Raw genomic sequence first — 25120 nt, forward strand, 5'->3', positions numbered from 1 at the left:
CATAGGTTTATGTGGCTATGCTCACGTATAGAGCAAAGTTCATTGAAAATTTTTTACAGTGACAGTATGGCCATATATTTTTTTCCCTGTAAAAGCTGTTACGTATAATAAAATGTATCATTAGTTACATTTAGGTTGTTATAGATGATGTGTTGGGATCTAATAATGATCTTTCTCCCTTTGCAGCTTGTCAGATTTAATCAGTAGGTAATCAGACATTGATGGAAAATGAAATTCAAAGTTATGCTCTACATTTCCATATTTGCATACATCAGTCTGAAGACCCGAGCCATTTTATGATCCAAAATAATGGAAATGACTTTTATTTCCATCCACTTAGTCACCGACATATTCATTTATTTAAATATTTGTCAAGAACTGACTGATTCCAGCCACTATTCTGGGGACTGGGTAGTGGATAAAACAAAGGCTTTTGTCTTCACAGTGATTCTTTATGGTTTCTCTCCCCCAGAATACCATCTGCATGTCAGATATATGTTAGATCATGATGTGGCCAATAAGGGAGCAGTACATGTGACCTGGGGTTATGCACAGGATGACTGAGGCAGGTCTGTCTTTTAAGATGGCATTTGAGCAGAGATGTGAAGGAAGAGTTATACCAATGTGTAAGGGACATACGTCTTCTACATGACCAACTGAATATACCCTCGTCTTAATCCAAAAGCAAATCATCTGTGTTGGAACTTAAGAAATAAAACAGAGAAAAAGAGACAAAAACACAGACTCTTACATACAGAGAACAAACTGGTGATTACCAGAGGGAAGGTGAGGGGGGTGGGGGGGAGATGGGTGAAAGAGGTGAAGGGAGCTAAGAGCACACTTCTCACGATGAGCAGTGAGTAATGTAGAGACTTATTGAATCACTCTGTTGTACACCTGGAAGTACTATAGCCCTGTATGTTACTTATACTTCCAATTAAAAGAAACACCCAAAATAAAAATTTTAAAGATATTTCTATGGAGTATGTCTGTTGTTTTTTGTTTGCTTTGGTTTATATTTTTGGACGTAACCGAAATGGCCTTTGCTGCCGCTGAAATCAAAGCACTGATTCAAATGACTAGTTTTGAATGTTGAAGTTCTGGATTTCAGGGCTTCTAGTTCTGACTTCTCTTTTCAGAACCTTGCTTTTTTGTTGTTGATGGTGGTGATAACATTTTTTAAAATTTATTTTTATCTTTTAGAGAGAGAGCACATGCAAGTTGAGGAGAGGGGCAGAGGGAGAGAGTGAGAATCCCAAGCGGGCTCCATGCTCAGTGTGGACACCCTGATGGGGGACTCAGTCCCACGACCCTGGGATCATGACCTGAGCCAAAATCAAGAGTCAGATGCTCAACCAACTGAGCCACCCAGGCACCCCTATTTTTACTTTACTTTACTTTAATTTAATGTAATAAATTTCAACTTAGAGATTTAACATTTATATACATATACACTACCAAGATAAGCGTCATCACCATCTGTCATTATAGTTATTGACTACATTCCCAATGCTGTACTTTTCATCCCCCCCCCCCAAGTAAATTATTTTATAACTGGAAGTTTGTACCTATTAATTCCTTCACCTACTTCACCTATCTCTTCACCCCATCCCCTCTGGCAATGAATAGTTCTCAGTAGTTGTGTCTGTGGTTTTTTTGTTTTGTTCTGGTTTTTTTTTTTTTTTTTTAATCATGTATAAGGGAAATCATATGGTATTGGTCTTTCTTTGTGACTTAACTTCACTTAGCATAATACCAAATTGTCACCAATGGCAAGATTTCCTTCCTTTTTTATGGCTGAATAGTATTTCATTGTGTATATATGTATGTCTGTTTATATACATATATACCATCTTCTTTATGCATTCATTTATCAGTGGAGACTCAAGTTGCTTCCATATCTTGGCTTTTATAAATAAGGCTCCTGTGTTAAAAGAACACACTCTGTAAGATTTCAGTATTTGAAATTTTTGAGGCTTATCATTTTGGCCCTACATGTGGTCTATCTTTGAAGGTTTCATGTGTACCAGTAAAGAATGTGCATTCTGCAGTGGTTGTTGGGTATAGTAGTCTTTAAAAATGGTAGACCTCAAGATGCTTATGAGAGCTGTTCAGATTTTTTAAGCTAATTTTCTATATAATGATTTTCTTAAAGTGGTTCCATCACTGAAAGAAGTATTAAAAATCTCCAGTTATGACTGCATCTGTGGATTTTCATTTGGTTGTATCAGTTTTTGTTTTATGTGTTTTGAAACTCTGTTATTAAGTGCTCTTAACATTTATGATTATCATGTCTTCCTGATAATTTTACCCTACTATCCCTTTTTACTTCTGGTACAATATATTTGATTTTCATAGGTTTGACTTTTAATGTACTTTGGCATGGTTTTTAAAAATTATTTTTTAATATTTTTATTTATTTCTAGGAGAGAGAGAGAGACAGCGTGAGCAGGGGAGGGTCAGAGAGAGAGGGAGACACAGACTCTGAAACAGGCTCCAGGCTCTGAGCTGGCAGTCAGCACAGAGCCCGACGCGGGGCTCGAACCCACGAACCGAGATCATGACCTAAGCGAAAGTCGGACGCTTAACCGACTAAGCCACCCAGGCGCCCCAAGTTTTTAAAAATTTTAATGTTTATTTTTGACAGACAGAGAGAAAGAGAGTGAGTGTGCATGAGTGGGGAAGGGGCAGAGAGAGGGAGACACAGGATACCAAATAGGTTCTAGGCTCTGAGCTGTCAGCACAGAGCCTGATGCGGGGCTCAAACTCATAAATTGTGAGATAATGACCTGAGCCAAAGTCGGACGCTCAACTGACTGAGCCACCCAGGCACTCCAGTATAGTTTTAATTGTAATTTTCCTGCTTATGGTTTGCTGAACTCCTTGAATTTGCAAGTATATGTTTTGTTTTATCAAATTTGGCAAACTGTGATCTATTATTTTTTCCAAATATTTCTCCCCTCCGGTTACTTCTTTTTCCTCTAAAACTCCAATTATTATGTATAGACTACATACATATGTATATGCATTAGTCTATTTGTTGTGCTCTCTATTTTTAAAATTTTAACCTTGTTTTTTCTTCTTTTCTTCATATTGGAAAATTTCTATAGATGTTTCAGTTTACAGACCTTTTTTCCTGCCATCTCTAGTCTTCTCTTGTTTCCAACCAGTGAAAACTTCATTTCAGATAGTATACTTTTTAGTTTTAGAATTTCCATTTGGTTTACTGTTATCATTTCTTAAACAGTTCTGATCTGTTCATTTTGAACATTTTTTCTTCTATGTCTTTCTGTATGTTTTCATTAGCTGATTTAAAAGCCTAGGTCATCTTGCTATCTCCATTTAATGAATTTTTTCTTGATTATGGGTTATATTTTCTCATTCCCTGACTTTTCACAATGTATAATAATTTTTGATTGCACGGTGACCATTTTGAAGGCACAGTAGGAAGCCTGCATTTTGGTGTCTTTAGAGAACGTTGTGTTCTTTTCTGGCCATCATTTGATTTCTTGGTAGATCAGCTTGATTCTTTCGAGCCTTGTTTTTAATTTTTGTTACCATGGGTCTATTAATAAGGCTTTTTTGAGGTCTGAGTGTTTAGCAAGATTGGTTCTTTGTAGCTTTCCAGAGCTCCTTGTCTTCCAGCTCTGTGCACTTGTCAGAATCTCCCTTCAGCTCTCAGCTTCCAGGTGCTGTGTCTCACACCCTCTGGAACCTCACTTGAAGGTCATCTTAGTACGTGATCAAAGACTTAAGGGTACCGCTCTGCAGATTTCCGAAGCTGCTTTTCTGAGCAGGTGCACACTCTTCGTTAGTCTACCTGGTAAACTTGAGCTGCCTCAGCAAACCTTAGCTCCAGTCTCCTGCCGCTCAGCAAAATGAGGCTGCTGTGCTCTATTTGAATCTGACAGCCACATGCCTTAGTCCAGAAAGTACCTCAAAATGAGGAATGCTGGGAAAGACAGAAAAAATACCAGGGTGCTTATAGGGCTTACTTCATGCATCCTCTCTAGCTCTCAAATCAGAGCCCTGTGCTGTTTGTTGCCTAACATCTGAAAAGGGTTGTGTCATATGTTTTGTCTAAGTTTATTTCTATAAAAGGATGCGTTTGGTACCATCTGTACCATCATTCGTGGATGTCACAGGCCTCTCTCAGTCTGTTTTTATTTTTAAGTTTACTTATTATGAGCATCTCTTCCTTTATTCAGAAGCCATTTGTATTTCCTTGTCTTGGAAACATTTCTCTGTTCATTTTGTTTGACCACTTTTCTCCTATGTTTTTAGTGTTTTCTTACCAGTTTGTCAGTGTTCTTTACCAGTAAGTGAAAATTGACTCCTGTGATATGTTATGCAAATATTTACCATTTTATTTTTTGGCACTTAATTTTATTAATGTTGCATTTTGCCAAAGAAATTAGGAGATTCTTAGTATTATTTATAAGTCGTTTCTGGCTGCTGGGTTTTGTGTTCTATTAGGAATGCTTTCTCAACTCTAAGTTCTCCTTAGTTTTTTCCTACTACTTTTATGGATTCAGTTTTGATTATTAAATCATTGACTTCCCTGGAATTTATTTGGTTTTAAGTGTAAAGAGTAGAATTTACTATTTTATGACTCCTTAGTAGTACCAATACCTTTAAGTGAAAAGTTACATCCTTTCTCCATCAATCTCAAATGCCACTGTAGTAAATTTCTGTATGTTTTTTAAAAGATTTTCAGCCTTTACATTTTTCCCTTTGATTTTGTTTACTCACATGTCAGTGCCAAACTCTTTTAATTTTTGTGGTATTGTTACGTAGACATTTGGGGTAGTTCCCACTTCTAGTTACTTTACCTATTTTAGGAGTTTCTTTGCTATTTTACTTTCAGATTTTTTTCCCCACAATAACTTTGTAATTCGCTTGTCTAGTTTCAAGAAACATGTTGACTTGGGGCACCAGGGTAGCTCAGTCAGTCCAGCATCTGACTCTTGAATTTGGCTCAGGTCATGATCCCTGGGTGGTGGGATTAAGTCCTGTGTTGGGCTGAGCATGGAGCCTGCTTGGGATTCTCTTTCTCTCCCTCTGCCCCTCCCCCCTTGCTCTTTTTCTCTCCAAAACAAAACAAAACAAAACAAAACATGTTGACTCCTAATTTTTTTTGTAATTACTTTTAATTCATAGATTAATTTAGGAAGAATCAAATGTTTATCATTTTGAGCTTTACTAGCCCCAAATATGGTAGGACTCTCCATTTGTTTGATTCTTTATTCTTTAGTAATATTTGTTTCCTCATGTAGACCTTGCAGAGTCTTTGATACATTTATTCTTAAGTGTCTCATCTTCTTTTGTTGTTATTGTAAATGGGACCTTCTGTCTTCTAAGTGACTATTACTCTTCCACTGAATGGTTTTCTTTTTGCAACAAATTCTAAACTGGTATTCATAACCTTCACCTAAATACCGTCCCCTTCTTCTGTCTGTTTTCCTCGCTGTCGTTCACACAGACATTTAGTCGACTGAGATGAGCCCAAGATATATTCATACCCTCAAGTGCCAGTGGTGTAAATTAGTCATTTATTTGTTCATTCAAAAAGTATTTACTGAATACATTCTCTTTTCAAAACACCATGATAGTCATTGTAGAACTCACAAAAAGCACTTTATGCCAGTCCGATATATGAATTCAATATTTCTAAAATACATTTTTCATTCCCTTATCGTTCCTTTCTGAGGAGCTTGTAGTCTCACTCGGGAGGAACATTTTATGTGAAGCATAAGTAGCAGTACAAGATGATATTGTGAAACTGGATGGTGTAACCAGAAGCTTTCAGAGGAGAGAGTGGTGAGTGAAAGTGTGCCTGGAGTGAGGTGGAGGCTGTAGGCAAGATGAGGAAGAGGGCTGTGGGAGCAGAGCCCAGAGGCAGGAATGACGGACGTGGTGCAGGGGTGGGGCCGTACATCCCGGCTGGAGGAGTGGGTCTGTGCTTGTGGGCAGGGCCAGAGCCGGACCGTGGAGGGCCTTGAATGTTCGGTCAGGTGAGGGGTGGCAGGGCTGGTGCTTAGGCTCTCCGAGTGGTGCGGGGACATTCCCTCAGCGATGCCCAACATGATTAGGCTGCCGTGCTGGTGGGACGGAGATTGGAAGCAGAACCGTAGGAGGAAAAACAGTAATCGTAGGTATGTGATGAAACAAGTCAAACCTGGAACAGGAAAGGAGCCGATGTAGCACCCAGAGATGTGGCAGAAGGGGCACAGTAGGGACTGTTGGGCATTTGGGTTGAGAGAGGGCAGAGATGGCATCGCCATCAAGGTTTCAGATCTCAGGGATGGGAAAAACTAATTATGACTATGGCCTCTTCCTGAAGACGTCATTTTGGGAGCCCTGTCCTCTGAATCGGGCTAATAAGTTGGGAAAGTGAAAGAATTCATTTTTGAGGATGATTCTAGTCCTAGCCCATGTATTAACACCCTATGTTTTAGGATATTTTTAAACTTTTTTTTTGAGAATGAGAGGAGCAGAGGGAAGGAGAAGGAGAATCCCAAGCAGCCTTCATGCTAGACCCTGATGTGAGGCTCAATCCCACCATCCTGGGATCATGACGTGAGCCAAAAATCGAGAGTTGATCACTCAACTGACTAAGCCACCCAGGTACCCTTAGGCTTTATAATTAAAATCTAACAACTAAAATTTTGCTAGCCAAGATGGGTGGGGGTTGATGGTTGGGAGACTGTCTTTCTTGAGTGGGACCAGTTGAATTATACACAGTAGGGCTTGCTTACTGGCTCTCAGAGTGTGTTAGTGCTGACTGCCTTCAAAACAAAATGCAGTTGCATTTCTTACACTAGAAAGAACTTGGCAGATAGTCCAGGAGAGATGAAGGTTAGGGGGAAAGAGTCCACTGCTACCCAAGTGGGGTAAGGGGAGAAAGGATTGGGACAGGAAGTGAGATGGTGCTGCTCTTTGTCTCATCAAGTTGTTAGTAGGATTTGGCTCAGTTATTGGAGGAGATTCACCTAATGATCACAAATCACTGGGCCAAGCTGGAGAAGGGAGGCATGACATGCTCTGCCTCTGGATGACCTGGTCTTCAGAAAGATCCTACTACCATCCTGTTGTGCCCAGTAAAGCGTTCTGCCACCAACCACCTGGTGATGAGGGACTGAGAGAACGCAGCAGGACACTGAAAAATAAGCCAGTGTTGAGAAGAGATGAAGTGAGTGTGGTCAAGTACCTTTTTTTTAATAGTTTATTGTCAAGTTGGTTGCCATATAACACACAGTGCTCATCCCCACAAATGCCCTCCTCCATGCCCATCACCCCCTTTTCCTTCCCCCCCCACCCCCATCAGCCCTCAGTTTGTTCTCGGCATTCAAAAATGCCTTTTGAAAAATCTAATGGTGACTTTACTAGCGGAAAAAAACTAGAAAGGAATAGATTTGTTTACACTGTCAGCAAAAGAAAGAGGGACAGGATGATATTTTCAGGAGGCAGCAAGGCCAGTTAAAGATTTTCCTCTGGAACTGAGAAAGGTGAAGGGAGAGTTGAGGGAAGCTTGCATGAGATGAGTGATTCAGACAGGAAGTCCAGGAGTGGAAGACTTGGAGAAGGCAGAGGGACTGGGGTGGAGCTTCTGAATGAAGAGTGGGTCCTTCACAGGAATGAGACTGGTTTTGCTTAGAGACCTCCAGGGAGGATGATGGGAGTCGGTCAAGTATTCAGCTCCATTTTTCTGCCCTTGATTTTCGTGCTTTAGCCCTGTGTTAAAGCCATCCCAGTTAGACAGGCCAGGCCAGCACTGGAGTGTCCCCCAAGAGGCCAAGTAGTATTTCTTTTCTTGGTATCAAGCTTCTCGGGACTGAGACACTTGAGATTTTCTTTGAGATGGAACAAGCCTCATAAAGGTGTAAGGATGGAATAAAAGTCTCACTTGGTGGTACAGAGATTCAGTATGAATCCTGAACAAAAGCCTTTATTCGCAGGTCTAAAAGTGTTCATTCATTCTTGTCTTCAGTTTTTCCAGATGTAAAATATCTGTAACTTTTCTGATCATAAAAGCAGCATGTATTCAATATAAATGCATTCACTAATGCAGAAGGGTATGAGGTTAAAAAGTGAGCTCACCTGGGTTGATGAGCTGGGTTCCCCTTGTGTGTAAGGCTCACTGAGCAGTGCTAGGTAGTGAGGAGGGATCAAGGTCTGGGATCGTGCCTTATTTCCAGTTCTCTGGAGGGTCCCCTCTCTCTTTTCTGCAGAATAGTGAGAATAATAACAGGAAAGCCATGGTGGAGTGGATGAGATAATGTGTGTAAAGACAGCATGTATACAGTGGCACAGTGCTTGAAAAGTAGGACGTGTTCATTAAATGACTCTTAAATGCCTAGTACATATGCTGTTCTTCTATGTGTATTGTTTTTGAACCTGGTTTTCCATGTTTTATGTGATGGACCCATGTCTATGGCAGTGCGTGTAGTCCTTCTTCATCTTTCTTAATGATTTCCAGTCTCATTGATCCCCTCCCTAAGTAGGCTTTCAGAGAAGCCTATTAACTGTGAGAGTAGTTAACTATCATTATCATTGCCTTGGCTAGATTAGCCACCAGAATTTTGAATGAAAATTGAGTGGGCATCCTTTTCCAGTTCCTGACCGTAATGGGTATGCCTCTGCTATTGAGAGGCTGTATATAAATGGCCAATGGCCAGTTCACATATGAAAATAATGCCCTGACTCCCAACCTCTGCAGCACCTGCCCAGAAAGCCCAACTACAACCTCTGAAGCAGCCACTCAAGGATACCACACCACCACCTCTGTAGCAGTTGGCACAAATTGGCCAGGACTTGCTCACCACCTGTCAGCTTCCTTAAATTTTGCCCCTCCTTCCAACTCAGGATCAACCATGGAAGAGCAAATATTCTCCCTAAACCATAGCATAACATGCCCTACTTCTAGTTAACCTGTGTCCAGCTTCCTCATACCAGCAACCTCCAATCAGTGCACACCCAAAGCCTCTCTATCTCTTTCCTATAAAGCTTTCCCACTTCCCTGCCTTGCCTTCGAGTCTCTCCCAAATGCAAGGGGCAGTGGCTGACCCCCTTGCTATTCCAGCAAGCTCTGAATAGCCTCTGCTCATTCTCCTTTGGGTGATCTTTGTTTATGTCCATATGTTGTTGACTATAATTTCCATTGGTGGGTCTTCTAATGATTAATCAGCTGTGAGTTTCTAGAATGTGCCATTCTTAATCATGTAATGTTAGTTACTCAGCACATGTTTCTTGAGAACCTGCTAGGAGCCAGGGTCTGTGCTAGGCTTAGATAAGATAGGAATACCCAAATAGATGTGTTTTCTGCTCTTGTAGAATTTATGGCCTAGTAAGGAACACAGACATTCATCAGAATAGCGCACACACTTGGTTGTTGGTTTTTGGAGAAGAGAGCTCCAGGAAACTGAAAAGGAATGGGCAGGGAGGAAACCCAGAGGAATGTGGTGTCCTGTAAGCCTAGAGAAGCATTTCCAAAAGATCAGATGTGACAAGAGCCATCAGGCAGTCAAGTGCAAGGAGGTAAAGAATGAATATTATACTCTTCTTTTTTTTATGCTCTTACCTTTTTTTAAACCATGTTTCCTCATTTATTTTCCTCTATGGTTATTTCTGCAGGCTTCATTTTTTACATTCATATTTAAGTGAGCATTTACAAGTTCTTTTATAGCTTGAATTGCTTTCCAGTGTGCCTTCAAACTTTTCAGGAATTTGATGCGTAGAAGGTGCCTATCAAATTCTTCCTAACTAATATTTGTTTTCTCCGCCAGAAAACTGGAAATAAAATGCATTCCCTGCTGATTGTTGTCATTTGCTTGACAGCACTGGTGTTGAATGTCTAATAGTGCTCCGTGTCTCCTGCAGCACCAGCTAGATGGGCTCGCTCTGTGAGTGGCACCTGTTAATTAACTCACGCAGAAGGATGTCACTAAAGTAGAAGATTGTCACGAGATAGCAGGCCTGCTGTGTACAAATGCTAAACTAACTTTTGCAAAATAAGATTTTAACAAAGCAGTTTTATTTTCAAGGCACAGTGTGGCAATTTTCTATCCCTTCTTTTTGTTTATTTTTCCACCCTTTATAGTTCCCTAGTGGTAGGAGAGATTCAACTTGGTCTGTGCTGCCCTCCCCCTCTCCTTTCTTGTTCTTATCCATTCCCAATTACATCTCTTTATCTCGTTCTTTTTTTAATGTTTATTTATTTTTTAGACAGAGCGAGAGTGCAAACAAGGGAGGGGCAGGCCAAGAGAGAGGGAGACACTGAAACAGTCTCCAGGCTCTGAGCTGTCAGCACAGAACCCAACACGGGGCTCGAACCCACGAATCGCGAGATCACGACCTGTGCTGGAGTCGGACTCTTAACCGACTGAGCCACCCAGGCACCCCCAATTACAACTTTTTAAACCTGTTGGTTTTTTTGTTTTGTTTTGTGTTCACATGGTAAACTTCACAGATGGTCCTTATTTTCTTCCATTTTTTATTTTCAGTCATTTCAGTTATAGAAATGCAGTCCTGCAGAGTGAGAGGTAGCATAGACCGTGGAGCCAGATGGCTGTGACAAAGTTATTCAACCTTTGCAAGCCTCAGTTTCATCATCTGTAAAATGGAGTTAAGGAGTTTTGGGGCTGGATATCTGTTAAAGCATTTAGAATGGTACTAGCCACGTGGTAAGAGCCATGCAGGTGTCTTCAGTCATTCTGTTAGGTCATTTTGTTAGCCAGCATGTGTGGCTCCCAGCCCAGTGAGCTTCCTGTGCTCTGGTTTGAATGATACGTTTTCCCTACTTTTGGCCAACCAAAAATGAGCCAATTAACAAACTTTTCCCCTAAAACAATAGTGAATGTAGCGTGTCTCCAGTATTTCTCCACTTCAGGTTCTCAGAGTTCCTGTTCATCAGCTGATACAGACTCAGAAGTACATCTCATCAGCAGGAAGTGGCTGAGGACTTCTGGGTAAAGATGGCAGACTTGGCCAATGGAATTACTTTCGCTCTCTCCTTGTATTGGTTTCCTATTGCTGTTGTAACAAAGCCACAAGCTTTGGGTCTTAAAACAACACAAAAATCTATTCTCCTACAGGTCTAGAGGTCAGAAGTCTAAAGTCAAGTTGTTGGTAGGCTTCATTCCTTATGGGCTTCTGTTTCTTTGCTTTGAAAACCCAAGGTGAAAAGCTTCTAGCCGCCGCCCGTGTTCCTTGTCTCGTCCCCCTTCCTGCGTCGCTGCAACCTCGTACCTCTGTCTTCACATCTCCTGTTCACTCTGATTTCCTGCCTCCCTTCTACAGGAATCTTTGTGGTTACGTTGGACCCATTGGGTGTCCCAATCCAGGATAATCTATCTCTAGGTCCTTAATCGAATCACATTTGCAAAGTTCTCTTTGCCATATAAGGTGACAGTCACAGTTTCCTGGGATTAGGATATGGGTATCTATGGGGGAGGGGGCACTATTCTTACCACCACACTCCCAAAACACCATTAAAATGAGAGTCAGGTGTTCAAAGTGACTAACTCTAGAGAAAACATGAAGTTGTCCAGGAAAGGAAGAATAATCGTAGTTTTCCATGTGACTTAATTGGGAATAGTGTTTATACAGTCAAAGCAATTAATCATTGACCATCAATCTGATTGAAAGTAAGAGACAACTATAGTGGGGGGATCAGGAGGGGTGAAATGTGTGCATGCGAGGAAGGGGGTGGGGAAAGAGCTGCATGGGAGGAAGTCAACAGATAATGCCTGCAACCCAGACAATGCCACGTGTGTATTATTTAGAGAAATGGAGGTCAATAATAAGTAGGTAAGACACATGAAACTAGTTGCCTCTGGAGAGAAGAAGGTGACCTGGGATTGCAGTGAGACTTTTGACTCTGAAAAAAAAAAAACTAAAAAAATAATAACTAGAGATTGAAAGAAAGGGAAGGTGAGGGGCATGGATAGTACATGGAGTCAAGAAAGCATGCTTTTGAAGGTAACTAAGTAACATGAAATTCAACACCTGGGAGACTGATACTCTGTCCCACTAAAAGAAGATCTGAAAACACAGTTTTAACTCCCAGTCCGTTGTGCTGCTTGGGACTCTTACCTACGTGTACCAGAAACTTAGATGAGCCACATGAAAAGAGCAAATATCTTACCAGTGAATGCTTGTCTGATGGAACTGAAGCCAAGAATCACTCCTGGGCCCCCGAAACAGCTAGAACCAGAGGCCCAAAGGTGACACTTGGAGCTGCTGTCCCCTACCCCTAGGGTTCTCTTTCCCCCCCATCATTTTCCTTGCTGTCCTCACTAGCGTTGTCGCTCCTTGGTCCTAGAGATGAGGCATCACCACGGCTGCTCCCCGTTTCAGATGTTGAAATGTGTTCCTTAGAGAGGGTGTATTGCCTTTGCTGCCCCTTTTCTGCAGCTCCAGGGGAAGGAGGCAGTTGGCTGTGGCTGGAGAGGGGAGACAGGGAGCTGTCAGCACAGAGCCTGACGCAGGGCTTGAACTCACGAACCGCGAGATCATGACCTGAGCCAAAGTTGGACGCTCAACCGACTGAGCCACCCAGGCACTCCTGGAATTTGCTTTTAAAAAGGGAGACTGTGCAGTTACTTAAAAGAACAAGTTAGCACTGTATCTGTCTAAGGTGGTAAGATACATAAGTCTCTGATACAGTCCTCAGTGAAAAATAGCAAGGTATAGACTGTATCCCATGCATGTTTGTATGTGTGTTTATCTGTGTTTCATACGCTCCCTGTGGTGAGTTTTGAGGAAATGGGATGTCAGGGAACTTTGTATTGTTTGTGTTGTACTTTTTACGTACAAATACGTACGTTTCATTAATTGAATTTTTACAGAGTATAAGAAAAAAATGACGAGTGTGAATGGGATCATTACTCTCTCTCTGCCCAATAGCACCACGGTGACATTTTATTCTGTGATCTGTTTCACACATGGGTATCTTTCTTATAGGCCCTGAAGGAAAGGGATCACTTCTTGTGGGTTTTTTTTTTTCCCTAGTTCCTTTATTGTCAAGCACTATAAAATTTATGTTACAAATGATCAGCATATTGCAAATGAACCGGGGATTGAATGAATGATGCCTGTTTCCTCCTGAATGTGTACCTTCCATCTCAGAGATAAATCACAGGGAAGGACAGAAGACCTGGTGTGTGGAACTCAAGAGAATGTGTCCTTCTAGCACAGGGCCCAGCCCATAAAAGCCACTTCATACTTCAGCCAGCAAGGGCCGCGTTGAAGTCAGAATCAATTAGATAAAGCGTTCACGCTTTCAGGGCAGACCCTGGGCTGTGTTACTGCTGAGAGGCGGGCACACTTCCTCCTGAGAAGGTGTCCTTCCCTGTTCCTCACCATTCCTTTCTAGCACTTTTCCTGGGTATTGCACGTATCCGATCAGTCATTTGCTCCTCCTTCATTTCCTGGTAGAAACTAGAAAGTTTATGCACCTTTGAGTTAGTAAAATTTACTTTTTGAGTTAGTCATAAATAATGTTATATCTTAAATTTGGGATGTGAAATTAGCATCCATTTCTACTTTTTGTGCTCTCCCTTTCAAAAATGGCCCCAGATACGTTTGTGTAAATCAGTTCTAAACTACCTTAGCTATCTGAGTAATCAAATGGAGTGTATCTTCAGTGCATACATCCGTCAAGTTTTAAACTTCTCTTTTCAATGAGTACATAATGGAGCTTATTCTATCTAAAATTTTTATCTCTCAAGTATGTGGGGAGGGGGTGAGGCAGGGGACACAGAAGTAGTCTTACAAGTTGCTAAAATGCAACGTCTCTGCTTAAAACAGGAAAAGGCATTGCAGTCTCCTGGGACAGGGGACCAGAATAAATCATATACTTGAAATCTTCATTAGTGTTCTCCTCTGTGGAGCTAAGTGCTAGACCAATTCTGTGCTAATCATGGGGGTCCAGGGACCACTGTGAGGCCGGGGGAGCTGCAGCCAGCTTGTTTTTAAGATCCTCTTATACATATACATATACAAAGTCCCTTCAGGTTTTGAGGGAAAATTTCTTTTAAGGTTTATTTATTTTTGAGAGTGACAGCATAAGTGGGAGAGGGACAGAAAGAGAAAAGGGGACAGAGAATTCGAAGCCAGTTCCCCCACTGACAGCAGCAAGCCGGATACGGGGCTTGAACCCCTGAACCGTGAGATCATGCCCTGGGCTGAAGTCAGATGCTCAACCGACTGAGCCACACAGGTGCCCCTTGGAGGGAAATTTTTTAATGAAAACATTAGCCTCTGTCATATTTGAGAAGGCCCCAGCCTCTGGCCATGAAGTACTTCCAGTATACATGTTTGATGGGTTACTGTATTTCAGGAGAATACAGAGCTGTCCGTTGTCCAGTCATATGCCCCAGGTGAAACTTGCCCAGTGTCCCTCTCCTAACTGGGGAAAGCCAGACTCCCATGGGCCCCGGTGTCTGAGCAGGGTGTAAGGGTGGAGGCTTGCGATGTAGAGTAGAACCCAACGCTCCAAGGCAGGGGGCGTGCTTGGGGGCACAAATGCATGGGGAGGGTGCAGTCCAGGGCACGGTGTAGACACCCAGGATCTCTTAGGAAGGGGCTGGAATGACAGGCAAAAACCTGCACTAAGGTAGTTCCTAAGTTTCTGGCCTGAGAGATGGGACATATTTTCATTTGGGGTCATGTCTGTGTGTGGGTGGCTGCTCCTTGACCTTCAGCCGGATCAGGCGTCGTGTGCTTGGACCCTGTGGCTCAGGCCCCTGCAGTTCGCAGATGCCACCATTCACCCTGCTGGCGTGTCCGAGATGGGCATCGCCACTTTCAACCTCGATGTTTTTCTGTTTCAAGGAAGACTTTTAACTCAGCTGATCTGTTGTGATTCTGCATTTGGCGGCCCAGCACTGATCAGTTCGGGAAAGAACGATTTTCCCACATCAAATTTCACAGATGCCTTTATACTCCTCTTCCCGATTGTCGGCTCAGGTTGACTTTAATGTACTCTAGGGGAAATGGCCACATGTTTGCATGATGCAAATGTAAAATTATCCACAAGGAAGCCTCAATTTGGGGAGGTTACATTTGAATTTAGTTGTATTCAAATCATAAATGATAGAAATATAGGTTGCTTTCAAGAGCTTGAAATTTCAAAGTAATTCTCTCATATTATCTCTCAACTCCAACAGATTTTGAAAAAGAATAATATAATCAGGACACAGTGACCAGAGCTGGGAATAGCTCGTGCACATTAATATTCCCAGAACATTAAACACTTGAAAATAACTTATGGGGATGACTCCCTTAGAGATTTGCTTATAATTAATACAAAATAACTCTTAGGTTTTTTTTTTTTTAATGAGTTGGTTGTAATTGATGCAAAATAATGCTTGGGTTCTGTGGCTTAATGAGTTTTGATTTCTTTTGGAGGTGTTAGAATGGAGGATTAAGAAGTTCTTAGGATGGTGTTGGAGCGGAGGACTGGGAAATGCTAGAGCACCATGCCAGATGCCTCAGTACAGCATCACTGAGGAAGCTGATGGGCAAGAAAGGCCAGAAACCTTCTCATGCATATCTACTTAGAGGGCTTCATTTAGCCTTGCTTCCTACATTAGGTCCACCTGCCAGACTGGAAACAAAAGTTTCCTATGGCTTTCCCTGGGTATTTGTCTCAGTGTTGAAACATCAGTTTTGTAGCTTAACACTCATGAAGGAGGTTCTCCCTTTTCCCTTCACACAGATGCATTACAAACTAGCACTGATGGAGAGAGGCAGGAGACACAGCAAGGGGCTATGCATTTGCCGGGGGTCTTTAGCAGAGCTGACCTAAGCCACAACCTAAGCTACTAAGCCTCAGACTGGGTCTGGATAAGAAAGGAGAGAAAGGAAAGAAGCAAACAAACAAAAAACCAACAAAGGAATGGCCAGGCCCTTCCAAGGAGTGGAGGCCTTCTTAGTGGAAGAAGAGAGTGGAAAGAGCCAGACACGCATGTCCGCTGACAGTTAAATCACTTGGAAATTTTTCACTCTGGAGAACACAGCCCTGGCAATCTCCATGAACTTCATTCACTCTGTCTCTTCGGAGGTAGAGTATCTTTCTCTTGATGAGCACTTGTCTGTGGAGAAGAATAAAAGAACAGAATTAGGGGAATGTTAACTCCCTTTCCTTCCCGTTGCTGCCTCCTTAGATTTATTCCTCCACTTTAGTAAAATGCATCATATTTTAGCTCATTCACAGAGCTTTGCCAGTATTAGCTGTCTAATCCTTGATCCCTGGTGCTTACACCTCTCGCTTAGGGAAGGGACAAAGAGCAGTCTCTTGCTTTGCTCCCTTTTGGACATAGGCAGCTGGTGTTGTCAGCCTTATGCAAATGCAGGTTGAAGCCCTTCCTTCTAAGAAGCAGTAGTTCCTGGAGCGCCTAAGTGACTCTATCACTTGAGCTTCAGACTTGGGCTCAGGTCATGATCTCACATTAGAGCCCCATATCGGGCTCCATGCTGTGTGGAGCCTGCTTGGGATTCTCTCTCTCTGTCTCTCTCTCTCTCTCTGTCTCTTCCCCCCCCCGCCCCCGACTGACACTGTGTCTCTCTCTCTTTCAAAATAAATAAAACTTAAAGAAAATGGTGTTTCCTAACTCTCTCTAGGGAGAAATTCTAGACAACAGTGTAGGAGCAAATATGTCAGAACCTATGCGTTTATGGGGAAAGTCCACCAAGAAAGATTGTCAACTTGAAGTTTGACTTCAGGCCACAGAATTACCAATGACTGGTGTCAAGGGCTTGGAAATGACCCAGTCTGTGAACTTGTCTCAGGTTTTGAATTGTGGCAATTAAACACCCTTGCTACCTTTACCTTTTTAAATTCTAGTCATTCCTTTTTATCTATAGCATGATTATATTACCATGACTTTTCTTTCCTTTCCTCTATAACCCCTTCCCTGTCTGGGATTTACTCAGTGCTCCTTGGCTTGCTTGTCTGCCTTGACTGTTGTCTGGGGACTTTTCCACTCTCCCTGCTTATCTTTGACTTTCATTTTTTCCAGTCTTGACTGCCACCTGCTTTCTAGGTTTTAATCTCCAGCTGCCTTTGGGCTTTGGCTTTTGGATGTCATCTCAAACTCACCGTGTCTTAAAGCTACCTTAGGATTTCTAGAAAACTCACTCCCCATGTCTTCCAGTTATGATATAGTTCTCCTATTCCTTATTAACCCCTTATGGCCCCACATGGCGACCAAGTTAAAAATCACACTTCGTTAGTGATGTGTCTGCCTTCCTCCTTGCTCCCCTCCTCCACTTGATAATTGTATGACCACAACAGGCTACTCATTGGCCTTCTGGTCTCAGCTCCCCACTGGTGGGTCCAAGGGGCTCCATAATATGATAAAAGTACATGGACTTGGGAGTTATACATGGGTTCAAATCACTTCTGCGACTTGTACTTAACTCTGTGACCTCGAACTCATTACTTGAGTACTTGTTACTTGAGTTTTTGGTTTTGCATGTATAAAATGGAGATCTCAGCATCTGCCTCACAGAGCTGTTCCAGAATTCAGGTGAGGTATTAAGTCTAAAAAGCCAAGTAAAGGCCTATGGCCAGACACAGAGCAAGTGCTCCATAGATGCTGGCTGTCATCCCAGCACAGACTGCACCTTCAGAGTGTGGAAGCTTCCCATCACCCTAGAAGGTTCCATCCTGTCCCTTCCCTATGCTAAGCAACTACCGTTCTGATCTCAGTGAACATAGACATTTTTTTTTTTCTGAACCTTAAGTAAGTGTATTCATACCACTGAGTTTATACACCTGTTTCTTGGTTCTGTCAGCACCCTTTTTGAGCTTCATCCATATCGTTGTGGGATTCTATAGCTCATTTATTTTTTATTGCTGACTAGTGTTCCATCGTATGAATATATCATAATCTGTTCATCCATTCTCCTAGTGATGGACACCTGGGCTACCTCTAGCTTGGGGCTATTTTAAATAAAGGTCTACTGAGCCTTTGTGTGGATACATGTTTTCATTTTACTTGGATAAATTAGACTAACTGTATGTTTAAATTGATAAAAACTGCCACTAGGGACACCTCATTGGCTCAGTCGCTTAAGCTTCTGACTTCAGCTCAAGTCATGATCTCACTTTTCGTGGTTTTGAGTCCTGTGTCAGGCCTTGGGCTGACAGCTCAGGGCCTGGAGCCTGCTTCGGATTCCATCTCTCCCTCTCCCTCTGCCCCTCCTCCACTCATGCTCTATCTCTGTCTTTCGAAAATAAGTAAGTGTGGGACATCTGGGTGGCTCAGTTGGTTAAGCGCCCAACTTCAGCTCAGGTCATGATTTCATGGTTCGTGAGTTCAAGCCCCACATCAGGCTCTGTGCTGACAGCTCGGAGCATGAAGCCTGCTTCCGATTCTGTGTTTTCCTCTCCCTCTCTCTGCCCCTCCTCCACTCATGTTCTATCTCTGTCTTTCGAAAATAAGTAAATGTTTAAAAAAATTACAAAATAAATAAATAAAAATTGCGACTGTTTTCCACTAGCAGTGTATATGAGTACTGGTCATTCCACATCCTTACCAACATTTGCTATTGTCAGCTTTTTTCATTATAATTATTCCTGTTTGTATGTGGAGGTGGTATCTCATTGTAATTTTAATTTGCATTTGTCTCATGACTAATGATGTTGAACATATTTCATATGCTTATTGACACATATCTTTTGTGAACTGACTGTTTAAGCCTTATGCCCATCTTTAAAATTGTCTTTTTATTATTGAGTTGTAGGGACTGTTCATGTATTCTGGGTACAAGTTCTTTATTAGGTTATCTGTGCTGTAATTATTTAATCTTGTGATGAAGTTTAATTTGCTCATTTTTAAATGATCCATACTTTTTGAGACCATAGAAATCTTTCCTGCCTCCTAGTTAACAATGATCTTCTCTTACATTTTATTCTAGAACCTTCACGGTTTTAGCTTCTATGTGCAGATCCATGATTCCTGTGAAATTAATTTTGCCTACCATCTGATGTGGTGGTCAAAGATCCCTTTCTCAGTATGGAAACTCGATTTTTCTATCCCTTTTGGTTGAAAATAATTTTCTGGAAAGAATTTACTTGTTGAAATGTATGTGACCATATACATGTGGGTCTATTTCTGGACTCTGAAAATATTTGCATGAAGTCATTATTTTTCTCTAATAGGTGTATTCTTTTTATCTCCATCTACTTAATCAGTGACTCAGTCACAGTGAGTATCCCTGGTGCCCAGACCATTGTTTATAAATACAGTTTTTTCTTAAAGGAAGCTAGGGCTCCTTGGAGAAGTAGCTAATGTTCAGTCTGAGGCAGGGATTTCTTATTTTTTTAAGCCCTTCATAAAGCCTTTTATTTTTTTAAATTTATTGTATTTAGTATTTTTGAGGCAGGAATTCTTCAGATGAACTTGGGGCATATTACAACAGAAGCTAGGACACTTTCAAGGGGCTATCAGTAGCCAAAAATGGAAACAAGTTGAACATTTTTAAAAAACGATTGAATCAGTTGAAATCCATAACGCGTATTCTTTATTTTTTTAAAAAAATTTTTTTAATGTTTTATTCCTTTCTGAGAAAGAGAGAGAGAGAAAGAGACAGCGTGAGCAGGGGAAGGTCAGAGAGAGAGGGAGATACAGAATCCGAAGCAGTCTCCAGGCTCTGAGCTAGCTGTCAGCACAGAGCCCGACACGGGGCTCGAACTCACAAGCCATGAGATCATGACCTGAGCCGAAGTCGGACGCTTAACCAACTGAGCCACCCAGGCACCCCCATAATGTGTATTCTTTAAAAATCTGTTGAATTCACAATGATGCTGCAAAGTGAATTCACTAGTAGCTTTTGGTAGTTTCCTACTCCCCCCCCACCTACTCCCATTATTCACGTGTGGTGATTGCCAATACTCCAAAATCATCAGTCTGAAAACTGGTAAATGACAAACATTTATCAAATGTCTATGTTGCCTTTCCTTTATAAATCATACTTTATGATAACCAAAAAGTTGATAAATGAAGATTCTTTATGGAACAAAATGAGCTGGAAAAAATACAAACGGAATGATAGAATTTGAAACTTACCGTATTGCCGTATCTAATGAAATGATGGGACTAGATAGCAGTCATTAGTAGGTAACAGTTGATGGGGAACTTTATAATGATTGGGTTAGGCTAACAACCCCCGAACTTGATCAAGTTTAACATTGCTAAGTGTGGAATAGCCAGATGGTATATCCTTCCAGATATGATGCAATATGACATGCAGACCCAGCCCCAAGTATTATTGCCAAAATAATTGAACCTGAATTAAATTGAATCTCCAGTCACTATAATTATCATTTTATAGGAAATACAAGGGTAGGGGAACACCACCACAAGAAAATCTACAAGAAAAGTGTTCTAACTTTTCCAAAAATAAAGGCATGAAAATTGCAGGCAGAGGAAGGACTGTTAGACATTAAAGGAGACTTAACGTCTGCAACCAAATGGACCTGGTTTATATCCTGATTTCAACAAACTAATCCTAAAAAAGACAGTTTTGAGACAGTTGAGTTTTGAACGTAGGCTGTGTAGTGCCTATATTAAGTAGGTTTCATTTTATTAAGTGGTAATAGTGTTAAAGAAAAGAACCTTTATCTGTTAGACTATACAGAAGTGTTTACAAGAGACATCAGATGATGCCTGGTATTTACTTTAAATTCCTAAAAAAAGATGAGGATACATTAAACAAGATGAGCAAAAATGTTGATAATCACTGAAGAACTGTCTTATGACTTTGTTTTCATAATAAAAAGTTTAAGAGAAAAATGTGTACTTTGACCCTGAAGTGAACGTTCCAGAAATGAAGAGCACTGAATAGATGCCTGAGAATAGACCGCTTGGCATCATACTAATGAGTTTGCCGCCATTATTACTGCCGTGGAGAAATATTTTGTGTCCTTCTTCATCTCTAATCTCCTGTGAGCACCTTCCCTGACAGCTGGCAACTTGAGTGTGTAAAGTCAGAGCTCGGCATTTGTTGCCTGCTTTTTCATAGAGCAGTCTGGGAAGACTTTCCATCCCAGCAGGGATACGATTGCATTCGTTCTTTGCATTCTTTCCTTGAAGACTGGATGAGGATCAGGAAGATGGCTCCCTATTGCTCACCAGCTGTTTAGTCTGAATCAGGCAGCATGGAGATGGGTCTCCAGGCGTCCGCCTCCACCTTCTGAGCAGCCACGTCCTTCTCTGCTGTTCACAGAGTTAGACTTGACCAGTGCTCACCCATCTACACCTTTGACCATCTATGTGATGTGTCACAAAGTAATAGTAAACCCCCAAAGGAAAACATCTTGCAGTGTGCATTCACCACATACTATGTTTTAAAGCCCTCCTGCCCTGTCTGCAGCCTCTAAAGGCCGAATGCTGATTCATGGCATGCGTATGAGTGCTGCTGCTGCTGGTGCCGTGTACAGGTCATAATGATTGCTTCACTATACTGTATGTCATTGGGGATACGTGCAGTCAAACCTTGCCACTGATAAAGAAACTTGGCCAATAATTCATTCTACCTTCTCTGCAAGTGTATTTATCTTTAGCTTTGTGACTTGTACCGGTCTTGGCCACAAGGAGCACAACTTTGAATGAGACCTTTGTAATTTTGGTCTCTCTCTGCCTTTAGTGGCAAAATTAATTACTTTTGAAGTCCAAGAATTACTCTGCACTTGTCTAGGAGACCTAAATTGCTTTACTAGAAATGGCAATGGGATTGTTTGGGAAAGATAGTAAAGCTTAGATGGCGGTGCTTGGCAGAGTTTCCATCCAATTGATCATCTGAGAACTAGGGACAAATGGATTGCAGAACCAGTGAAATCCAGATAACGGTACAGCTCCTTACCGTGCTTCCCTCCACCAACCACTGTGCAAAATATGTATTTTGGAAGATTCACTTCTCCTAGAACATTCAGATGATCTCCTGTTGCTAGAGGTCCTGTTCACCATTTTAGGTTTATAACACTGCATGTTGTATTCTTACCGCATTTACATCTGAATCATTTTTTTGAATTCAAAGCGTAATGCTATATAATAGTATCAATAAAAATGCCAACAAGTGTAAACAGTAGTGGCCTCTACGTGTGAAAATGTATTTTTTGTGACAGACTACATCAAACTAAAAGTTGAAGACCACCGCACTATTAATTTAATATGAGGTCCGCAGAGACACAATAGAACCTAGAAATTTCTAAATTTCAAATTTATTGAGATCATAGTTGATCTCATATTTCAATATTTTTTGGAATACATATGAAAAAATATTTTCATGGTTTATCCTCTTGGAATGACCCAATTACTTGTAGATGCTTAGGTCTCCTGAGTCCTCCTGTAGTCCCTGATCTCCATCGTGAAGAACTGTACTTTCTGAGAACCTGGGAACAGGACGTTCGTATGCAACACATTTTCTTCCATTGTCAGGCAGCCCTTTGTACTTGTGAAGCCTGTTCGTGTAGGATAGTGTGTCTCAAAGTGTAATTTCGGGAACCTTTGCATCAGATCACTTGGGGAGCTTATTTAAGACATATTCATAGGCCCTTTCCCAGGCTCCTGAGCAGACTCTGAGAGTAAGGCCTGGAAACCTGCATTTTTAATAACTTTCCCAGGGGTATCTGGTATGAGTACCATTGAAGGCCTGCTTAGAGTTTGTACAACATAGACTACATATGCCTGTTCTGTTGGGTTTGTGTGACACATTATTTTGTTATTGATTTATTTCATTTGAGAGAGAGAGTGGGGAGAGGGAGTGAGAGAGAGAATCTTAAGGAGACTCCACACTGAGCATGGAGCCTGACGTGGGGCTTGATCCTGTGACCCTGGGATCATGTCCTGAGCTGAAATCAAGAGTCAGATGCCGGACCGACTGAACGACCCAGGCGCCCCTATTTTGTAATTTATGAGGCATGTTTTACCCTTCTTTTTACCCTAAGGACTGGTCCGTCATGTCTGTGACTTGTTCACTGAAACCGCCACTCTATGCTTGGATGTGGACAATAAGAACCATAACGAGATGGCCATCGCTCTGCTCTTCTCCCTGCTCGACATCCTGCACAGCATGCTGACCTATACGTCCAGTGTCGTGCGTCTGGCTCTGCAGGTACGGGACCCCTCCTCCTGTGTCCTGAACACCACCACACCACATCACCCTTCTTTTTCGTTCTCTCCTTCCTAAGCTTCCTCTAATGTGTCTTCATGTTTGAAAAAGAACACATGATTCTATAGAGAAAGACTGCCAGATAAGCCATCTTTTGGTGACCAAGGTCAAGGACAGATGATGTAATCACAAAATCTGAGAGGAAAGCAGGAGAGGCGAAAGGAAAGACTTCCCAAGTGCTAGTTGGGGAAGTCTCCCAATGGAGGAGATTGTTTGCCTTACAGGCACCCTGGGGCCAGCCAGCCAGTGTGCCATCTTTCCTGTCTAGGGATGGCACTCCAGCCCACCCTCAACAGGATAAAATAGCTTGTTAAGGTCAATAGATTGTGATTTTAGGTGTGTACATGTGCACGCGTGCGTACACACACACACACACACACACGTACAACACGTGTTTGTATACAGACAGATACACACATATACATACATGTACAACACATAAACTCTCTCGCTTTTTCTTATGACCAATAACTAGGACTTTGAGGACTAGAATGTGTTCAGTGCTAGGAAAGAGTCAGTTCACTCCAAACTATAACCTGGATTACTTAGCATCATGCTGTAAGGAAGACAGGGGATGTGGGTTTATTGAGTACTTTCTGTGTTGGATGTTAAGTGTCCACCTAGGCCTATTTCTCTAGCCAACTGAGTCTGCTGATAGATTATGTGAAAGCACACAGCCAATATGAATCCATGACTATATTTTAAATCCTGGTAAAATTACAAAAGATGTACATCAAGTGGTAGCATCCTGGCTTGGGTGGAGGCAGAAGCCCAAGTTGAGACCAAGCTGTTTTGATATCTTGCCAGGAGTCAGAGTAGCAGAGCCAATAATAATTCCCCAGACCCAGGTTTCGTCTCTGTGATTCATCATTCTGATAAATGCTATCGTTCATCCCCGTTTGAGCTGGTCAAGTGTTTAGCTTATCTAGTGTGGTTTAATAAATAATTCCAAGATCTCCTCAATAAACATGATAGCTAGTGTTTAACCCGATCTTGGAGAACCAGTAGATGGAAATAGCCTTTGAACTACCCAGTTGGTTTTATTTGCTCATCTGTAATAATTACAAGGGGGTAGCACTGTGAAGTACTTATGAAATCCTGAGTTATGGATTTCTCTTAGCTATTCCTCTCTTTTCTAGAATTTTTTCAGAGACTGTTGCTTCTTATTTCAGTTTTTATAGTGCTTTTAGGTAATTCTTCAAGGTGCAGTCAATAGGTACTCTTGCATTGATGACATCAATCCGTAAAAGATTATGTTTTGTAGATTGTAGATAAAAAGGATCAGAAGTTTAAAAATTCCAGAACAATAGAAATCCTTTTATTACAGATGATTAGATAGATATTCAAGGGTTTTTAAGGGAAAACTCCTTCATACAAAATATTTTCTAATTTTTTTTTATATTCTGTTGTACCAGTGGATCACTGTGTCTACTTTTTCATTTCTTCGCCACCGCCGTATATTTTACTGCTAACGTCTTTCTAAATCCTCCCCTGTAATACCTGCCACATATTGCTTTTGGCCTTGACCACTGACTTTGATCTTCATAATACCTGGTATCAATCTGACAGAGGCAGAGTCTTTGAGCCTGAATTTGGGGAAAGGGCTGGGCAAAGAAATGGCATGTGTATCAAAGGCACATTCTTCTAGAACACAGGCTATAAGTACTTTCCAAACCCTAAGTCACCTCTTCCATTTATAAACACGATCCCCACTGGAGATGCTTTTTGCATTCAAAATCTGATCTACTTCTAACAGGAACTACTGTAAAGTAGAAGAATTGAGGGTTGCCAGCCTTTAAAATGATAAGTGCTTAGCTTTTCTTCTCAGGGAGGAGAGCAATATGATTGATGAAAGAATAGATACCAGGGAGGCAGGGACCCTGGGAAGGCTGGTGTCCCATGCCTTGCGAGTCAAAATCGCTCCTAGTTTCACCTCCTG

The 25120-nt window shown here is 41.6% G+C and overlaps 1 protein-coding gene across 4 annotated transcripts in view; it reads left to right on the plus strand.

Annotated features, from left to right (window-relative positions):
• The window catches only part of ULK4 (unc-51 like kinase 4), a 567394-nt gene that overhangs the window by 362552 nt on the left and 179722 nt on the right, over window positions 1-25120 (plus strand). For all 4 annotated transcript variants that reach the window (XM_039230385.1, XM_039230386.1, XM_039230388.1 and 1 more), the window contains one exon: window positions 22958-23124. In XM_039230385.1, coding sequence (XP_039086316.1) covers window positions 22958-23124 — 167 coding nt within the window. The remainder of the gene's footprint in view (window positions 1-22957; window positions 23125-25120) is intronic.

This window comes from Hyaena hyaena, unplaced genomic scaffold (genome assembly GCF_003009895.1).
Source record: "Hyaena hyaena isolate Hyena2069 unplaced genomic scaffold, ASM300989v1 scaffold_45, whole genome shotgun sequence".
Lineage (NCBI taxonomy): Eukaryota > Metazoa > Chordata > Mammalia > Carnivora > Hyaenidae > Hyaena > Hyaena hyaena.